Source organism: Mercenaria mercenaria, unplaced genomic scaffold (assembly GCF_021730395.1).
Source record: "Mercenaria mercenaria strain notata unplaced genomic scaffold, MADL_Memer_1 contig_4675, whole genome shotgun sequence".
Classification (NCBI taxonomy): domain Eukaryota; kingdom Metazoa; phylum Mollusca; class Bivalvia; order Venerida; family Veneridae; genus Mercenaria; species Mercenaria mercenaria.
Window position 1 is genome coordinate 28,195 of NW_026462921.1, and position 21,119 is coordinate 49,313.

The window sequence follows — 21,119 nt, forward strand, 5'->3', positions numbered from 1 at the left end:
TCATTCAAGCATCTGTAATAAGAGTCCGAGTGAAAACTGCAACCTTGATCCTACAATAGCCCCCTTCGAACCTGCTAATTCCGGTCAGTCTATTACCAGTTCAACAGAATAGTCAGCTGCTTTTCATTTAACCACTCATAACAAAACTAATGTCCTTCTGAAGACCGCCATTACGAAAGTTAGTTCTAGGAGACGCATCGCCGATGCAAATATCTTGTTTGACGAGGGTGCACAGAGGTCATTCATTACGGAAGAACTTGCAGACAGACTCGAGCTTCAGCGTACCGGTAGTGAAGTAATAGATAAAGCTGCCTTTGGTTCCTCCACACAGAAGGTCAAGCATATTGAAACAGCGACAGTGTACCTGCTCACAGAATGCAATGACAAGATACCAATCAACGTCCTAGTGGTTCCTACAATAGCTGTCCCATTACAGAATCTGCAGCGTTCCGTGTCCTCACTTCCATATTTACGAGATTTGAAGTTGGCTCACCCGGTAACAGATGATGCTATATTTGATATTTCGCTTTTGATTGGAGCCGACAAGTACTGGGACATCGTAGAAAACGAAGTTGTCAGAGGTTGCGGACCGACAGCTGTGAAATCTAAGATAGGATACCTCCTGTCCGGTCCACTTCCGGTCACCAGTAGTGAGTCATCAACACAGTACATCATGAATGTCATCACCGCTCCGCCAGATCTTTACAACTTAGAGAGGTTCTGGAAGCTTGAATCTTTGGGTGTAAGTGTACAGGAAGAAACAGATGCTACTTCAGATAGACTTAAAACTTACCAGAAGAACAACATTGATTTCAAAGATGGACGATACATAGCTAAATTACCATGGAAAGAGGATCATAAACTGCTCCCTGATAATTACAATATAACATCGAGACGTACACAAAACAACATCAGACGTCTTCGTGAAACGCCAAAACATTTACAGAAATATGGAGAATATTGCTGACCAAGAGCAAAGAGGCTTCATTGAAAGGATTAACGAGGACCAGTCAACCAGCCAAGTACACTACATACCGCATCATGCTGTTAAAGAAGAATCCTCAACGACTCCTATCCGGATCGTGTTTGATTGTAGTTGCCGCGAGTCACGTGATTCTCCAAGTTTGAATGATTGTCTCGAAAGTACACCACCGGAGTTAAATGACCTAACAGGAATTTTGATCAGATTTCGACTAAACAAATTTGTGGTTTGCACAGATGTTGAAAAAGCGTTCTTACACGTGCAGCTGGATGAAAGTGAAAGGGATATGACACGTTTTTTATGGCTGAGTGACACAACAGACCCTAATAGTCAACTGATTACTTACAGATTTAGGACTGTGTTGTTTGGTGCGACATGTTTCCCATTCATTTTAAATGCAACTTTATTGAAACATCTCGATGCCAACGCTTCCGTCTGGGTTAGTGTCGTATTACGAAGAGATTTGTATGTTGACAACATTATTTCCAGTTTCGCCACAGAAGCAGATGTTCTTTCCTACTTCCGTGTGACACGTGATCTGATGTCGTCTGCTGATTTCAACCTCCGGTCCTGGAACTCTAATAGTAGTCGTCTACGTGAACTTGCCACTACAGAGAAAGTACTTGATACAGATAGGCCGACAAAGATTCTGGGTCTGCGATGGGACGCTGACGCTGATGAATTATTTCTTCAACATACTATTTTTCCTAAAAGTGACTTCATCACGAAACGAGAAATTTTACAACGGACGGCAAAAGTGTACGATCCACTTGGGATTTTGAGTCCAGTCACAATCAACGCGAAGATTTTACTTCAAGACATCTGGCAACAGAAATATGACTGGGATGTGCCACTTCCGGAAGATTTGCAACAGAGATGGAATGAGTTATCAAATGACTTTAATACAGTTTCAAGTCACAAGTTTCAGCGTTATTACTTCTCGCCAAACGACATTTCTGACACAGCAGACGACATACACAATGTTGACGTCCACACTACACTGCACGTGTTTGCTGATGCCAGTCTACGAGCCTATGGAGCAGTACCCTACCTATGTAGAGGAAACCAGTCTACATTTGTTATATCAAAGACCCGAGTCGCACCTCTTAAGGAACTTACATTACCCAAGCTAGAACTGATGGCAGCAGTCATTGCTGCACGTCTCGCAAATCACATCTTACAGTCAGTTGCTACCGAGTCCGTACATTTATGGTCGGACAGTCAAATCAACTTACATTGGTTAGATACCTCAAAACAGCTAAACAGATTTGTCCAAAACAGAGTATGTGAGATACACGAACTGACAGACAACCGGAAGTGGAAATATTGTCCAACTAATGACAATCCCACTGACCTGCTTACACGTGGCGTAACATCTTTAGAGTATTTAAACAGTATACTTTGGATGAAAGGTCCTTCATGGTTACATGACCATTACAGATGGCCAAAGTGGGAGATAACCGACAGTACCGTGTTAACGACAACAGCAGAACTGCAATACGATAACAACAGCTGTAACATACAAACATGTTCTTCATCAGAAAACACCATCGTGGGAATTAATGGAATTAATAGCATAATGGATGTCAACAGATTCAGTAACTACAGGAAGTTGCTACGAGTCACAGCATACGTTACGCGATTCATTGACAAGTGCAGATCACCACGATGCTCAGCCAACCTTGAACTACTCACCGTTCACGAATTACAGCACGCGGAAATAATGTGGATCAGAAGCTATCAGAGTGTAACATTCCACAATGAAATAGATAATATGGACTCCAAAGAGACTCGATGACCTTTAGTCAGACAGCTACGACTATTCAAAGATAACACAGGAATTATTCGAAGTGGCGGGAGAATCCATAATGCACCACTCGATATGTTGACCAAATTTCCCTATCTACTTCTGGCTAAACACCCCTTCACACGGCTACTCATTCAAGATGCACATGAGAGTCAGCTACATGCTGGGGTTAGTGCTACCATCACGCACTTACGTCAGAAATTCTGGATACCAGCGATCCGCCAGGCTGTGCATTGCGTAATCCGGAAATGTGTTACATGCCGCAAGGTTACCGGGAAACAGTATACAGCACCTGACCCACCACCGCTACCAAAGAACAGAGTAGAAGACACTCCGCCATTCACTGTCACAGGAGTTGATTTCACTGGGGCATTGTATGTAAGAAAGTACGACGGAAGTGAGTCGAAAGCTTATGTTTGTCTTTTCACGTGTGCTTCTACTAGGGCTGTCCACCTTGAATGAGTACACGATCTATCAGAGAAATCCTTCATGGCGACATTCAGACGATTCACGAGCCGGAAGTCACTCCCACGCATCATGATTTCAGACAACGCCACGACGTTCAACTCTGTGGCACGCAATATAAGCGAGCTGACGCAATCCAGAACTGTTCGTGAAACCCTCAACAACGGAGGAACTGAGTGGAGATTCATACCTAAACGAGCTCCATCGTTTGGTGGTTGGTGGGAACGGCTAATTGGACTTACTAAAACCACCATAAAGAAAGTTCTAGGTCGTTCATTTGTCACCTTCGAGACACTACAAACGTTGGTTACAGAAATAGAAACCATTATGAATGACAGACCACTCACATATGTCTCATCTGATTGTACCGACCTACAACCCCTGACGCCAGCCCATCTACTTTACGGTCGGAGAGTTAGTTCCCTTCCATACCAAGAGATTGCGGAAAATGTTGAAACCGACATTATTTTTAGGTAACAATACAGGAATCATGAAGCGCGCCAAAGTACAAGCGAATCTGATTCGCCACTTCCGGGATAGATGGCGCCACGAGTACCTTACCAGTTTGCGAGAACATCATCAGAAGACAGGTAACAACAAACAGACGATCAAAGTCGGTGATGTCGTACAAATTCAGGATGACGCTCCGAGAAACCAATGGAAGCTTGGAATTATCACAGACCTAATCACCGGAAATGATGGCCTGACACGAGCAGTAATGTTGCGTACCAAGAACGGACATGTGACTTCAAGACCTATAGTGAAGTTGTATCCATTAGAATTAATTTCACACGATGAACCATAACGTTATATCAAGGACATTTTCACACAATTAAACAATATAAACTTTTTGCAGCCCGGAGAATGTTGGAAAGTCTAGGCGTTCGTTATGGCGCGTTCCTGCAGCAAACGACTTACCGGCGCGTCGACGTACGTTACGTCATTGTATCACTTCCGCTAATAAAGAGAGCAAAAACACAACGCATTATTCTTCAATTCTTCAGTTCTCCAGACAACAACCTTAGATATCCGATTAAAAACAGGAACAAAAATAGATGGGCTTTACTTACTATACCGTCTATCAATCAACTGTAAAGTAGCAGTGTCCATGCTGGAGTGATTTGGGCGTTGGACTACCAGTTTTGAGATCCGGGTTTGATACCCTGTCTTGTTTCTTTCTTTTTTTTTAAAAGTTGTCAGTTGTAAAAAAAAAAAATTCTTCTTTTTTTTCAAGTCCGCTCAATACGTACCGACTATTTTTAGCGTGACGTTGCAAACGTCATTCAGACGTAACTGTAATAAGCGTTTTATAAATGCTGTCCTGAAATATACATTTTAAATCATTATCATGCTTTAGAATTATGTTTTACTTTTGAATATATATATAACAAAATTGTAAAATATTTGCTTTAACAGAAAAGTTAAAACTGTTAAAATGAAAGGTCCGTGAACTACTTTGACTAACTGAGGTAATAATGGAATAAATTGCCCCTTTTGAGGCCTCATCTACATTCATGTTATGGATGCAGGCCGTAATATGAAAACTGCATGGTGTAAATGAAGAACCTAGCTTTTTTTCTGTGAAAATTTCATGTTTCTACAATGTTTTGTTTGAATGTTATTGGCAAAAATAGCGATTTCGGTCCGGAAACTACTTGGAAAGAACGGTATCATTTTATCCCCCACTGCCGTTAATTGTTCACGTTTTTTGATAACGAGATACGTGGAGAAGGTGCGCGTAATATACGTACCTACTTTTAATTCAGACGACCAAGTCTCGCAAGAAGCGAAAGACTGGAAATGATAAAAAATGTGATAGTGTTGTTTCTAGAAATAGTAGTAGTGGTATCCCATGATGCAAGTCTACCCATTTAGAACAAAACTATTACTCAAAAATAAATGTATAACGTTTGACACGCAAAACTTAAGAGGTGGTACCTACTGAAGAAGATACATGTACAAGGGTACCAATTAACTGAAATCAAAATAAAGGCAATGATAAAAATGAGAGACTAAATTTTCAGCTTATTTAAATTACATTTTACGACACTGGCCCTTTATATTACACTGTTTGCAACGAAGTACACATGCAAGGTCAGAGAAATGCTTCAAAATGAGTAAAACATCTGAAACACTTTTAAAACAATATAATGAATTGATGAATTCATGTATGACAACGTCCTATATATGTTGTTACAAATGTTAAATACATGTATTTTCATTATTTTCATTTTTTGTTTGGTATTTCTCATTGTCTTATGGATATACATCTATATCAAGTTTTATTTCAATAAAGTTATTCTCACTGTAGAATGTTGTTTTATCTCATTACTCGTTTTGAAGCATTTTTCTGAATCTTCACGATTTCAAAATGCTTTTATCAAACATTTTGATCGTCATAAACATAGTATAGATATATAGTTTAAACAAATACATAGTTTAAACAAATGTGACGTGAATTTTTTTAATACAAAAATGTTTGTGAGAAAATACAAAATAAAAATGGTTAACTTTAATGAATAAATGTTATTCAATGTGTGTTAATAGTTCATCCATTGAACCACGGCTCCGAATTCAAGTAGTTTGGGACATTGTATCGTTTAAAACAGTAAAAAATAAAGTATACTTGTATATTTGACAGATAGAAGAAATCTATTGGGACTGAAAGTAGAAGTTAACAACAAAATGGTTCCTGACGATTGGATACTATACAACATAACGAGCAATGAAGTAATTATATATCCACAGACCGCAGTGAAAAGCATAAAATTTACGAGATCTGGCAATGGAGCGGAATGGTACTTTATTATTTGCGAGATTAAAATCAACATTAAAAGTAGGTTTGTAATTTCATACTATATTTTAATTACAATAGTTTACGTGTATACCGATTCATTATTGCCATACGGGTGTGAATGATGACGCAATCTAGCCTTGGTACCTTATTTCAAAATAAAAAAAAACCCTTAGAATTTATTGCAATATGTATAAACAATGACGTCTTTTTGTGGGGTTATTATTCAAGAAAATTATATATATATATATATATATATATATATATATATATATATATATATATATATATATATAATTGCTGTTTAGCTAGCATACATATTTTAGGTTATATTTGAGATCTTTGCGAAAAAAATCGCTGGGTTTATGTTATAGATGTTAGAATGCTTCATTTGTCATCATGCTTGGCTCGAAATGTTGCTGTCTGGTCATTTCGGTGTTATTGCTGTTTTGGCTTAAACGCCTTTAAGAATTTCGTAACTTAATGGCTGGTTATTACGTCTCGTCTGAATAAGTGCATAATGTAGAAGATCACATATGTGTTGCACTGTATTAACAGAACTGAACATTGAAATGCATGCAAAGATATATTTTTCTCAAATAAGTAAATCTTTAGTATAGTAACTTAATTACCATATTATAACTTATTTTTTCTATATACAAGAATTTTCTTTTACAAATGAAATGTTACTCTTGGACATCTAGAGCAGAAACATCTAAGAAACATTCAAAATTGAATATTTTTTCTGTTTGAGTGTATGCATTGTACATTCAGCAGTGATCCTACTAAACAGTGATCCACTATAATATTCGCTTAGATTTAGAACATTGGAACAATCTAATGAAATATTCAAGGCTTGACCGGGTCTTGCAGATGGACATAAAAACATCGCTATGACGAAGGTCTCCATAGCTAGGAAGTGAGTAAATATTCCTACTACATCACATCAAATGGAACAAATGTGTGAATTTTACACAACACTTTGACTTTAATATATGGCTTTGAAACTTTGATCACTTGCTTACCATCATGGTTACACATTGCCATATAGTGCAACATTTATCCAAATCCACAGATACAGGTGCATTGTTTGTCTTATCTGTTATTTTTCTTTTGTCTGAAAATCTCTGGAAATATTTTGACCCCATACCATAGTCAAATATGTTATTCCAATTTATTTAAGTTATTTTTTTATCATTATTACTACTATTTTTATTGTCATCATCATTATTAATATCGTTATTACTACTACTACTTGTATTATTATTATTATTATTAATGATATTATAATTATAATCATTATTATCATATAATTGGATAAATAACATAAAGCAATCAACACATTGATAATTACATAACTATATGGTGCAACATCCCTAATCACCTTATCACAGCAAATGACATTGAGTACTGTATCTCACCTTATGATCTTGAACCTACTTGGATGAAAATGTTGTGATGAAGGTTAGCTCATTTTATCAAAGGCTAGAACAGGATTATTTGAAAAAAGTCTTTGAAAGTAATGACACTTTAAATACCGCCTACTTGACCATATATTTTCACCATCCAATTATACAAACATGATTGAACGTTGCTTCTGCATGTTGTGCCATTTTAAAATATTTTATGAATTTATTTGCAAATCTCGAAACGATCAAACGGATACAGAACAGGCTACATTTATTTCGATCTCACCTTATGAGGTTCAGTTCACATGAACAAATACACATATGATCCCACTACAGCATATATTTATTGTACAGTATTTGAAATACATATTTAAGAAGTAAACCTATTCAGAGCCAATCTTCATTCATAAACGATTAAAACTCTGGGTTACAGTTCCACAATGTCGTTGTACTTTTAGATTGTGGCTCTGGTCAGTACGGTGATAATTGTGCAAACTCGTGTGGTCACTGTTTATCTGGTACAAACTGTGACGGTATAACTGGGAATTGCCCCGCTGGTTGCGATCCGGGTTTCAAGGGGACCAATTGTAATACAAGTGAGTATCTCTTTTGTAATATTTTTTCGAGCTGTTATTTTGAAATGATCTTTTAATGATAATTATTTTCTTCTAACAACTCCTCTTCCCTCTTAAAAAATCATTTAATGATAATAAATGACGCCTGATCTTGTTTTCCCTTCGATGATACTGTTTCAAAGATTTTCAAACAAAACTGTTTGGTTGCGGATAGGGGTATCCAGATAGATAAATCTCCAAATGACGTCTCATCCTAATTCTCTGATCCGATTTTGAAATAATTTCTCAGAAATGTTACCTGTGTGGCTCTCTACAAAGTTTGTTCACGGTTTTCTGATTTGTCAAACACAGTGCATCCAGTCACATTAATGGTTTCACGAGTGACTCTTTACCAGGACTGTTCAGTATGTCAAGATTCGTCTAAAACAAGAGCCGCCGGAGGGCATGGCACAAACGTGAATGACACCTAACTATGCAAACGGTTCTATGCACTAGGCCAAACTAAAGTTTTGATGTCATACAAATTTAAAGCAGATGTTATAGGTTGTCAACAGCATAAAAGTTTAAACTGAAAAAAGTTATTCTTGGGTCTTCATATCAGCCCTAATCACGTTTAACACGGATTCGTACGGAATCAAGTGGGACAAAAGAAGAAAACGAACGAAACGTTTGACAGTCTCTAAGGTGTTTGCTTACATTTCCAACCTGTCATAGCAGAAGTTTTCCTTCAGGCTGTGTCGATGGACATTTTGGTTTAAATTGTACTTCTACATGCAACGAAAACTGCAAGCAAGGACCACGGACATGCAATACAGTGACAGGTGATTGTACACAAGGGTGCAAAGCAGGATATAGTGGATCACACTGTACACAACGTAAGTTTTGAATATATATCCATATGTCTTTGTACTGGAAAACAATTAATTAATTAAGATACATTGATGTTTTTACTTATCTTATTTTTCTAATTTTTAAATCGAACTTTTTATACAAAATAAGACAACTTCATTTACCATTGTTTACGGGAAATTCAGGGTGATACTATTCAGCTAACGTTATTAATATTATTGGTAACGACGTCATATATTGTGGTTAGTGAGGCACTTCATGGAATTTTTTCAAACGTCGTAACTATGTATTTATAAAATTTAAATGTGTTATTTTCGCATTAAGTTCTTTCTAAAAAGTAAAAATGGACTTACAAAAACAAAACTTTCTAAGGGTAAAAGCTCTAAGGTCAAGGTCACACTAATAGGCCAAAGGTCAGATACAAAAATGACTTTGTCCGAAGCATTTCTTCTTCATGCATGGAAGGATTTTGATGTATCTTAGCACAATTGTTAACCATCATGCGCAAAATCAAGTCCCTAATTTAGAATGACTTACTTTTGTTGTTACTATAAATAGCTTATATTGTAACTTTTTTATTACTGGTCATAGAAAAAAATCGAGACATCTTTTCTGTAGTACAACATGCATGTTACGTACAATTTTAGGTGTATTTTGACCTATCGTTACCTAGTGAGAATGTTTTGTGTTACTGAGACTTTTTTAAGATTAAGTTCCCTTTGTTGTTACTATAGATAATATATAGTAACAACAAAGGGAACTTAATCTTAAAAAAAGCTAATATATATATATATATATATTGTAACTTTTTCATAATTGACCATAGGGAAACGTCAATACCACTTTTCTGTGGTACAACATAGATGTTACTTACAAATGTTAGGTGTATTTTAAGGTATCTCTTCCTGGTAAGGAATTTTTTGTGGACTTAGAAAAACAAAACTTACTTCTCTTTGTTGCTACTATAAATAGATTTTCTTGAAACTTTTTTAAATGGTTGTTAGAATTGGATTATGCCATTATTTTGGCTTACTATCTACCAAACATGTACAGAATATGTTTTACTGTAACATCTACATGACGGGCATATATTGTGACATCCTGGCACTCTTGTTATTTTTTGTTCATGCCAAGATGCTGTATTGGCATGCAGTATGTTTTGTGTGAAATGTCCTTAGGCGGGGCACATATGTTCCTCAAGATAAAGTTATTGTCATGTTCAAAACTTGGACCTCTAATTCAAAGGCCAAGGCCATATTTGAAGGTCAAAGATGAATCGAATTCTTTCCTGTCCGGTATGTAACTCAACAATCCGTGAAGGGATTTTACTTTCAGAATCCTAGGTAAAAGTGCAAGGTCACACTTAGCAGTGAAATGTTATCATGGCATGGGGAATGTTTCGTGTCAGGTCCAGAATTCCGTCATCCATTAACTTAATGATTAAGGTATTGCAATTTTGCTTGCCATAAATGTTCCCCAAAATCAGACAACGTGTCATGCGCAGCACCCAGAGTCCTAGCTTAAAGGTTAAGATCACACATAGATATGAAATTTCAATAGGGCTTAATTTCTTGTCCGGTCCATCACTTTGTCATGCAAAGCAGGATTTGAATATAAGTTGTTACAAATATTATCCTGGACGACGTCTTACGCGCAAAACCTGGAATCTTAGCTCAAATGTCAAGGTCATACATGGATGACAAATGCTAACAGGGCTTCATCTCTCTCCGATCTGTAATTAGACAATACTTACAGGGATTTTGATATGATTTTAAGGAGACGATGTGTCATGCACAATACCCAGAATCCTAGCTCAAAGTATAAGTTCACATGGCGTTGAAATATTTAAATTGCATGAAAGATTTCTGTTTTGTATCCGGTCCAGAGCTCTCTTATCTATCAAGAGATTACAATTTTACTAGCCTAAGGCATAAATGTTCCTCATAAGCAGTCGACGCGTCTTGGGCAATACCCAGAACTCCAGCTCAAAAGTCAAGGTCACACTTTTAGATCAAATGTCAATATGGTCCTGTCCGGGCCATAACTGTGTCATGCAAACTGGATTAAGATATTTATTGATACAAATATTCTCCTGGATGAAACGACGTATCATGCGCAACACGCAGACCCTTATCTTAAATGTCAAGGTCACACTTGAAGGTAAAATACCAACAGGGCTTTTCCCTATCAGAGTGTAACTCAACAATCCTTGAAATGATTTTAATAATATGTATCTTTGCACAAATGTACCCCATATAGATGGTTAGCTAAAGACCTAAGTAAAATTCCCGTAGGCATTAAGGTATCATCCATCAAAATGTTCATTATGGTAAATAAAAAACAGTCAGGGTGGATACCAGGCTGAAATATCCTGATTTAAGATTTATGTTGCCCGTAATGGAGGCGTGTGATAAAAATAATAATGAAAGTAGATTGTTGTTTTAATTAGATTTAAACGTACAATCTGACTTAAATATATCAATGAAGTTGGAAAATTCAACTACATAATATAATTTAAAGATAAGATGTAATTTTAGTGAAATCAAATACTTTGAGGCCCAAAATTTAGAGTTCACTATCGGTCGGCATGTACAATATGATCAGACTCCTAATGACATAATTTACGTTATATTCGTATTAACATGTAGCTAGGAAAGAAATGTTTATCCTTCATAATATCCAGTACACATATAAAACTAAGACATATTTCATTTCTTTGAATCTTAATAAATAGTTTATGAGGCCACAAAGGGAGTTACATTTTTAAGTTAACATGCTACATATCGATTTTGCCCTATAATTTTCAAAAAGGTAGGTATACTTGTGCTGCCTTATAATCAAACATTAAATGTACTAAACTTATTGTGTTAAGGGATTTTATTGCAGCAGTACATTCTGTTGAGGTCTGGAAACACTAAAACTGAGACTTTTGCCAAACGCATTGGTACAACTGTGAGAAAAATCATAATATATGTAAATCTGATAATTCTTAAAGATGAGTAGAGCATATATATTACACACACATGTCATTTGCTTTTCCTTTTCACTATTTTCATTTAATTATTATAGCAATTAAAGTGTGTGAAAATATCGGTATCATGATACTAAATTTCGAGGCTAAAATAAGCCAACTGCTTAATTTATCCCCCCGCCAAAGGCGAAGGGGATATTAGAAATGCTCTCCGTGCGTGCGTGCGTGCGTGCGTCCGTCCGTCCGCAACGATCTTTGTCCGAAGCATGACTTCAAAAGTACTGGAGGGATTTTCTTCAAACTTCATACACTGATAGAACACATTGGGAGGAAGTGCAGTGTGCAAGAACAATAACTCTACCTTGCCTATTTTTTGAGTTATTCCCCTTTATCATATTTTCTTAAAAAATTTTGTCCGGAGTATAACTCCAAAAGTACTGGAGGGATTTTCTTCAAACTTCATACACTGATAGAACACATTGGGAGGAAGTGCAGTGTGCAAGAACAATAACTCTACCCTGCCTATTTTTTTAGTTATTCCCCTTTATCACATTTTCTTTAAAAATTTTGTCTGGAGCATAACTCCAAAAGTACTGGAGGGATTTTCTTCAAACTTCATACACTGATAGAACACATTTGGAGGAAGTGCAATGTGCAAGAACAATAACTCTACCTTGCCTACTTTTTGAGCTATTCCCATTTATCATATTTTCTTTAAAAAAATTGTCCGCAGCATATCTTTTTCATGCATGGAGGGATTTTGATATATCTTGGCACAAATGTTCACCACCACGAGATGGAGTGTCATGCGCAAGAACCAGGTCTCTAGTTCTAAGGTCAAGGTCACACTTAGAGGTCAAAGGATACAAGAATGAAAACCTTGTCCGGAGCACTTCTTCTTCGTGCATAGAGGGATTCTGATATAACTTGGCACAAATGTTCACCACCACAAGACAGAGTGTCATGCGCAAGATCCAAGTCCCTAGGTCTAAGGTCAAGGTCACACTTAGAGGCCAAAGGTCAGATACAAGAATGACTTTGTCCGAAGCATTTCTTCTTCATGCATGGAGGAATTTTGATGTAACTTGGCACAATTATACACCATCATGAGACGAAGTGTCATGCGCAGTTCCCTTCTTTAGAATTACTTCCCTTTGTTGTTACTTTAAATAACTTTTATAGTAACTTTTTCATTACTAGTCGTAGGGAAAAATCGAGACCACTTTTCAGTAGTACAACATGCATGCTACATCCAGTTTTGAGGTGTATTTTGACCAATCTCTACCTAGTAAAGATTTTTGTGTGGACTTACATTTTTTTTTTTTTTTTTTTTTTTTTAAAGATTAACTTCCGTTAGTTGTTACTATAAATAACTTATGTTGTAACATTTTTATAATTGACCACTGGGAAAAAACAAAACCACTTTTCTGTGGTACAACCTGGATGTTACTTTCCAATTTTAGGTGTATTTTAAGACATCTCTACCTGGTAAGGAGTTTTTTTGTGGACTTAGAAAAACAAAAGACTTACAATGATTACTAAACAACCACAAAATTAAAATTCCATTTGCAAATACAGCTGCTAGGGTAAAGAAATTTGCTGTGAAGGGCATATATTGTGAAATTCTGGCACTCTTGTTCCCTGTTAGCTTTCCATTTCTTCTTTTTACAGTAGCCATATAGAAAAACATCATACAGCTATACTGTTCATGAAAATTAATAAAATTTAAACACTAACTTGCCAGGAACTTTAGCCTTCAATTATAATATGCCCGGCGGGGGGATTGGCCATGTCTAACATGGCTCTTGTTATGGAATATTGAACTGACGTATACAACCCCCCCCCCCCCCCTCCAAAAAAAAAAGAAAAAAAAAGATCGCTTCAACGCAAATATGTCATTCTTGCAACATGTGTGTAAATATTTGATATCCATTGATACACATATAAAATTGCCAAACTTTTCAAAATTCTAGTGCATTTCAACTATTAAAAGAATAGCGAAAACTATTCTATTCGCCCTGGTGTTGGCGTCGCCTTCGTTGACATCCACACCTTTGTTAAAGATTTGCGTTGCATGTGTTGGATTAAAACTTGACATTTCTGTCATCAAACCTACTTATATAACAAGTAAGATAAGTCTTCATTGATTTTAATACAAAGTATGGTCTTCTTTAACTTTTTTATTTGTTTAAGATTTGCCTGAAACTAAATATCAAACCATATCTCAAAAACAACATGTGTTTGATTAAAACTTCTCATAGTGCTTCCGGTAATTAAACCAACAAAAATAACCAAAATGGAAAACTGAGTTTTTATTAGAGGATTTTACGGCAGAGAGATTCTCTATCAACTGATGCCAGTCAAGCTGTGTCTCAGTAAAGACTTAAATCACACAAGATGTCCACTTATATAACCAGACATCTTGGATGAAATGTATTCAAATATGACCCATTTCTAAGAAAATTTGGTTGAAGTTTTGAATGCAGGTTGCTGTCATTACCAAAAATAAAAATTAATGTGTATGAAATTGAAATAGTTTGAATCCCCGCTTCGCAAGTCTTTCCCAGTCATGGTCCTTGTTTAATTTAAGAGTTGTTGTATAGTCGAGCACGTTGTCTTTTGAACAGCTAGTTATCAATATTTATTCCATGTCAAGAACAGGCGTTATTCAAATAACTCTTGTTGAAATACGTGTACGCCACAAACCCAATTGAACCGGAAGTATACCGGACAGACTGCAATAAAGAAACTTTCGAGTGGCAGCACACGTAAACGTTTGCAATCAAGTCAACATTACAAATAAAAGTGCTTTGCAACGTAACATTCTCAACTTTATTATATTTAACATCTTTTCATCAAGTTATTAGTCATTTAAATGTGTCAAGACTTTTACGGATATTCATTCATTCAAATCCCGTAATGTTTCAGAGCTGCAAGTTATTCATTTACAGAGGTGATAGCAAAGTATGCACAGCAAAAATGTATAAAAAGTAAGCCTAACAACTATAAACACATTTAATCAGTTCTTTTAACCACGTCTTGCAAAATAAGACAACTAGTGAAAATACAATCAACTATAACGTTAGGCTGAAACTAAATGGAGGATAAACAATTCCCATTGGCTGATATTTTGCCTTATCTCCAAGGAGCAACTTAATTATTTTAGCAATGTTTCTGTTACTCAATAACTACTTGTTGATTTAAAATGATTGCGAAATGGGAGAAATTTTAATCGATTCGAAGTCTCAGTATAGCTTTTATTTCAGATTGGTGAAATAACAACCTAAGAACAAATATTTTATTGCTGAAGAAAATATGCTGATACGTGTATGTGGTTTACTACATATAACAAATGAAAGCAATGTACCAAACATTTTCGACGAAATTTTGAATTATTCTACAGCATTGTCTCCATACTGATACTTCTTTATTAATATGTAAATCAGAATGCCTGTTACCCACTTGTACCCAAAATACACAACCTTACTAGAGAGGAAATTTTATTAATAATGTAAAAACATTATATTTTTTAAATATCTATAATTTCAAACTATTTTTAAAAGTTCTGTAGGGGCCTTAATTTCCAAAATACATAATGCGGTGAACATGGTTATTCATATTACAATAATTTTAATCTAAAACAGATACACATTTAATCATGTTCATGAAATAATGATAAAAATGAAAATGTTCGATAACATCCCTTTAAAATGGAAGAAAAACAAATTGTGACCTCACAAAAATTTAAAAATTGAATTTTCAGCCTATTATACATCCTGGTTGAATAGAAGAGATAATAACAAACGTTTTGACATATGAAACTTCATTGTATTTAACAATGCCTACGGATTTGTTAAGCAGGTCATGCTCAACATCTAGAAATAAGGACAGGGTTACATTTGGCAGTCAGATGTTGACATGGCATGAACAGGACATTTTTTCCTGTCAATTCAACAATCCTTAAAGGCATTTTGATATTTCCTTGCACGAATGTGTCCAATAATAAGACGACATGTCATGCGAAACACCCCTAGCTCAAAGATCAGTCACACTTGGAGGTTAGGTTTTTTCTTATGTGGCCTGTTACCCTGTCATCCATTAACGGATTTTAATATTACTTGGCACAAATGTTTCCCATAATAAGACAGCATGTCTTACACGACACATTAAAGCCTATCTCAAAGATCAAGATACCAACCAGGGATCAAAAGTCATTCAGGTTTTATTTTTTCTTTCTGGTCCGTAACCCTGTCATCAATTAAGGAATTTTAATTTTACTTGACAAAAATATTCCCTACAATAGGACAATGGGTCATGCATAACACTCAGACCCCTAGCTTAAAGGTGAAGACCACACTTAAAGGTCACATGACAACATTGATCCTGACCTGTCCAGTCTGTAGAATATTTTGATTTAAGCTCATGTGTCATATGAACCCAATTTTAAGACAAATTGGCGGTGTATTGTTTCAGAATAACTTTGCTTTAATATGATGATTGGTGGCATTTTTATAATATTTTCCTACCGATGAAATGTTATCAAAATTTAGATTAAATACTTCTGTATATCTATAGTTGTTATAAACAATCAACAATTGTAGATTTTTATATGATATGCATATTTTAATACAGATGTTGTGTAATATTTATACTATGCTTTTCAGTGAAATAATGAAATTTATCAGTGAAATAAAATTGATATTGGCACTGCTTCAAACAGTGAAAATATCATTTTTATTTTTCACTGGTACGGAAATACACTTAAATGCGAATGAATATGAAGTATACATAATCGTAAATTCCTTGCATAATATACTTCAGTAAAGATATATAGATGTATATAATTAGTAACACTGCTTGTTGGGGCCTCCGTGGCCGAGTGGTTAAGGTCCCTGACTTCAATTATGAACTGGTTTTCAAAAACTTTTATGTTCCATCCTTTCGAAAAATCATCAGATTACACGATGTCGGCTTTCGTCCCGTTTCCTGTTAATTCCTTAATTTTTCAGACAGTTTAAATGATCCTACAACAAACTACGATCTTACAAAAATGTTAATTCCTTTGCTTTACGATGATTTAACTAAAACAACATTTCCACCTGGCAATCGCGGCCATCACATACAGAGTTACTGTTCTTCTATTTCCACTAACTTCACGAACCTAATTTAGATAAGATAAATAGAACGACAAGAAAACATTAAATTTTTCTATCTCGGAAACGATATCTATAGCTGGAGTTTATAATCTGACTTAATTCAATTACGCTAGCGATGCTGCAGCCATTTTGTTTTCAATCAAAATTCATATCTGAAATGTACTTGCAGGATATGGAATATATCCTGTCTCCACGTGACGTCTATTGACCAATAGAAATGCAAGAATCTTGTAGGAAGCAAGATAAAAATACTTACAGGATCATAAATATAAACATTCTATAGTAATAAAATCTAAAACAAATCCGGAAACGTCATAGAACTATTTGGCAGTTTTTTCTGCATAGATATCATGACGTCAAAATGTTCCATTCTTCTTTCGACTAACCATGCCTATTTGCTAACAATGAGATACGCATAATCCGTAAATCCATCAATACCTTTAGTTAGCGTTATGTTTATTATGTATAGCTTGTAGCCCTGGACGTTACGGTGAGAACTGTCTAAACGTTTGTGGTAATTGTTCATTCGGTTCAGACTGTAATGGCGAGACTGGGATCTGTCCAGCTGGTTGTGATCCGGGCTTTAAGGGAACCAAATGTGATATAAGTAAGAGTTAATCGAATTTCATATTCCTGTATTCATTATTTGTAGAACAAACCGTTTCTGTCAAATTTCATGTTTAAGATTTGATATCAGCAATTTAGTGTAATGTTAGATGCCTACCTATTTCGGCTAAATTGAAAAATAGGAAACTTCACCCTTTTACGGCGGAAGTTTATATATTTGGAAACGTTTCTATATTAATATTTTAAAATGATTATAATTTCTGTTGGCGATATGTCATGCAATATACCTTTATTAATGTTGAACAAAAGCAGAATTAATTTGATTCTTTTCAATAACCGTCAAGATTTCTATTATACGAATATACGCTGTAGCTGACACAACTATATTGAAGAGTTGCAAAAAATTGTGTCTGGATCTTACAGTGTGTGCAGACGGAGTGTATGGAAAAAACTGTGAAAACCACTGTCATTGTCTTAATAATGCACCTTGCATTAAAACAAACGGCTACTGTCAAAACGGATGTGACATTATGTGGGGCGGACAACTCTGTTCAGAAGGTAAGAATCCTTACCAGTTTTGCCTTGGAAACCATTATTGTTTGTTTATTCATTTGAACACCGTTTTAAACGGTATTTCAGTCATGTTACGACGGGCAGTTAACCTAACCAGTTGTTCTGGATTCTATACCAGTACAAACCTGTTCTCCTCAAGTAACTGCCAACTTCCCCACATGAATCAGGGGCGGAGAATAATGACTTCAGACAAAATCTCGTTTATCAAATAGTCACGGGGAACATATGCCCCGCCTGAGGATCGAACTCACGACCCCGCCATCCGTAGACCAACACTCTCCCTACTGAGCTAAGCGGGCGGGCTTGGAAACCATTATCGATGTACACTGTTACATGTAACAAGTTGCATTGAAACCTGAAATATTCATGTTATTTAGTAGCTTGTTCATATACAGATTAAGATATTAAGTAAACTTGGGGCCTCCGTTGCCAAGTGGTTAAGGTCGCTGACTTCAGATCTCTGCCCCGCATCGATACGGGTTGGAGCCACACTTGGGGCGTTAAATTCTTCAAGTAAAAAAAACGTCCAGCTGGCTTACGGAAGGTCGGTGGTTCTACCCAGGTGCCCGTTCGTGATGAAATAATGCACGGAGTAGCACCTGGGGTCTTCCTCCACCACTAAAGCTGGACAGTCACCATATGACCTATCACGTGTCGGTGCGACGTTGAATCCAACAAAAAAAGTAAATTACATTGCGTTTGTACAGAAAGATAAATACTTTATCTTTTTCATAATGAGCACTGGTGCAATAATATCAAGCATGCCACTTTTTTAGCTCACCTGTCACATAGTGACAAGGTGAGCTTTTGTGATCACCCGTCGTCCGTCCGTGCGTCCGTCCGTCCGTGCCCGCGAAATGATGGTTAAGTGACTGCATAACGGTACTTTCTCTTTGATGTCATTCATTCCGTTTTGTTTATGTGACCTTTTTTCTTTTTATGTGACTGTTAGAACAATAGAGAGAACAATGGGGGTGTCACATAAATACCGTTTCGTTAGAACTTCCGTCCGTGCGTCCGTCAACAATTTCTTGTCTGCACGATAGTGGTTTCATTTATGATTTTATTTTAACCAAACTTGCACACAACTTGTATCACCATAAGATCACGGTTCCTTTCTTGAACTGGCCAGATCTCGTTATGGGTTCCAGAGTTATGGCCCCTGAAAGGGCCAAAATTAGCTATTTTGACCTTGTCTGCACAGCAGCAACTTTATTTATGATTTGATTTTTACCAAACTGGCACACAGCTTGTATCACTATAAGATCTCGGTTCCCTTTTTTTTAACTGGCCAGATTCCGTTATGGGTTCCAGAGTTATGGCCCCTGAAAGGGCCAACATTAGCTATTTTGACCTTCTCTGCACAATAGCAGCTTTATTTATAATTTGATTTTTACCAAACTGGCACACAACTTGTATCACCATAAGATCTTGGTTCCTTTGTTGAACTGGCCAAATTCCATTATGGGTTCCAGAGTTATGGCCCCTGAAAGGGCCAGAATTAGCTATTTTGACCTTGTCTGCACAATAGCAGCTTCATTTATAATTTGAATTTAATCAAACTTGCACAAAACTTGTGTCACCATAAGATCTCAGTTCCTTTCTTGAACCGGCCAGATCACATAATGGGTTCCAGAGTTATGGCCCTTGAAAGGGCCAAAATTAGCTATTTTGACCTTGTCTACACAATAGAAGCTTCATTTATAATTTGATTTTAACCAAACTTGCACACAACTTGTCTCAGCACAAGATCTTGCTTCCTTTCTTGAACTGGCCAGATTCCTTCATGGGTTTCAGAGTTATGGCCCCTTAAAGGTCCAAAATTGGCTATTTTTGCTTTTGCAGCCATATAGAGACTTCATTTTTGGTTTTATTTGATACAAACTTCCAAAATATCTTCAGCAACAATAAATCTTGGATTCCATGACAATCAGATCCAAACGTAGGTTCCAGAGTTGTTTTATATCTGATTACCTCCCATGATTGTAATCAAAATGGATTTATATCAGTAAGTACCTATAGGACTTATTTGAAATTTCATTATTGTTATTAGTTGGACTGAGACAATCAGGGTATATAACTATGGACTGATTTTATGTCAAATTACCTCCCTTTATTTTAAAATAAAATGGGTATATCTCCGTAACTAATGAAGATACTGATCTGAAATTTCATTTATGTCAATAGATGTATTTGGCAGATCCTTCTTTTGTTCACTTACAATATTTTTTTTAATTACTTCCCTTTTACTTTACTATAAATAGCTTATTTTAGTAACTTTTTTATTATTGGCCGTAGGGAAAAATCGAGACCACTTTTCTGTGGTACAACATGGATGGTACTTCCAATTTTTAGGTGTATTTTGACATATCTATACCTTGTAAGAATTTTTTTTTTGTTTTTGGTTAAATTTCTTCCCTTTGTTGTTCCTGTCCTTTGGACTTAGATATTTTTTCTGAGGGCCTTCTTGTCCTCAAGTGCAATGATAACAGGTGAGCGATATAGGGCCATCATGGCCCTCTTGTTGAGAGATTTCACGCACAGTCTGTTTTCACAAAAATATAAAAAACAAAAAATGGCGTCTTTGAAGAAATATCTCTTGCGTTGGAAACAAAAAATTCAAAGATTACATTCAGTATTTTATAAGAGATAAAAGGTAAGGGTAGATTTCTCAGAAGCACAGAACACCACAAACACAGCCACAGAGCCACGTATTTGCATAGTAGGTAGCTGTAACTGAAACATTTTAAAGACGGGTTACTTCAAAAATCCAACAAGTACATTTTAAATTTATGCAAAATATAGAATAATGAGGAGGAAGTGGTAGGAAGTAGAACTCATATTAGTTAAAAAATGCAATTCGTATTTATTTCTATAAAACTAAAAACTGTAGTCGCCCCATAATTCGAATTATAATTCACAATTTAGTCGTGTCTTCCTAAATGTTGTAAATACCGCTAGTCTGGCGTGT

The 21,119-nt window shown here is 36.0% G+C and overlaps 2 protein-coding genes across 2 annotated transcripts; both read left to right on the plus strand.

Annotated features, from left to right (window-relative positions):
* The first annotated feature begins 1,268 nt into the window (after nt 1–1,268).
* LOC128554052 (uncharacterized) lies at nt 1,269–2,780 on the plus strand. Its single transcript, XM_053535265.1, has one exon. The coding sequence runs from the start codon at nt 1,269–1,271 to the stop codon at nt 2,778–2,780; it is 1,512 nt and encodes a 503-aa protein (XP_053391240.1).
* A 498-nt stretch (nt 2,781–3,278) lies between these two features.
* LOC128554053 (uncharacterized) lies at nt 3,279–3,731 on the plus strand. Its single transcript, XM_053535266.1, has one exon. It carries the CDS (start codon nt 3,279–3,281, stop codon nt 3,729–3,731), a length of 453 nt encoding a protein of 150 aa, XP_053391241.1.
* Nucleotides 3,732–21,119: the final 17,388 nt, after the last annotated feature.

What these genes read in the sequence shown, in the direction of transcription:
- LOC128554052 (XM_053535265.1), top strand. Translation starts at nt 1,269, where the DNA reads ATGACACGTTTTTTATGGCTGAGTGACACAACAGACCCTAATAGTCAA.
- LOC128554053 (XM_053535266.1), top strand. Translation starts at nt 3,279, where the DNA reads ATGGCGACATTCAGACGATTCACGAGCCGGAAGTCACTCCCACGCATC.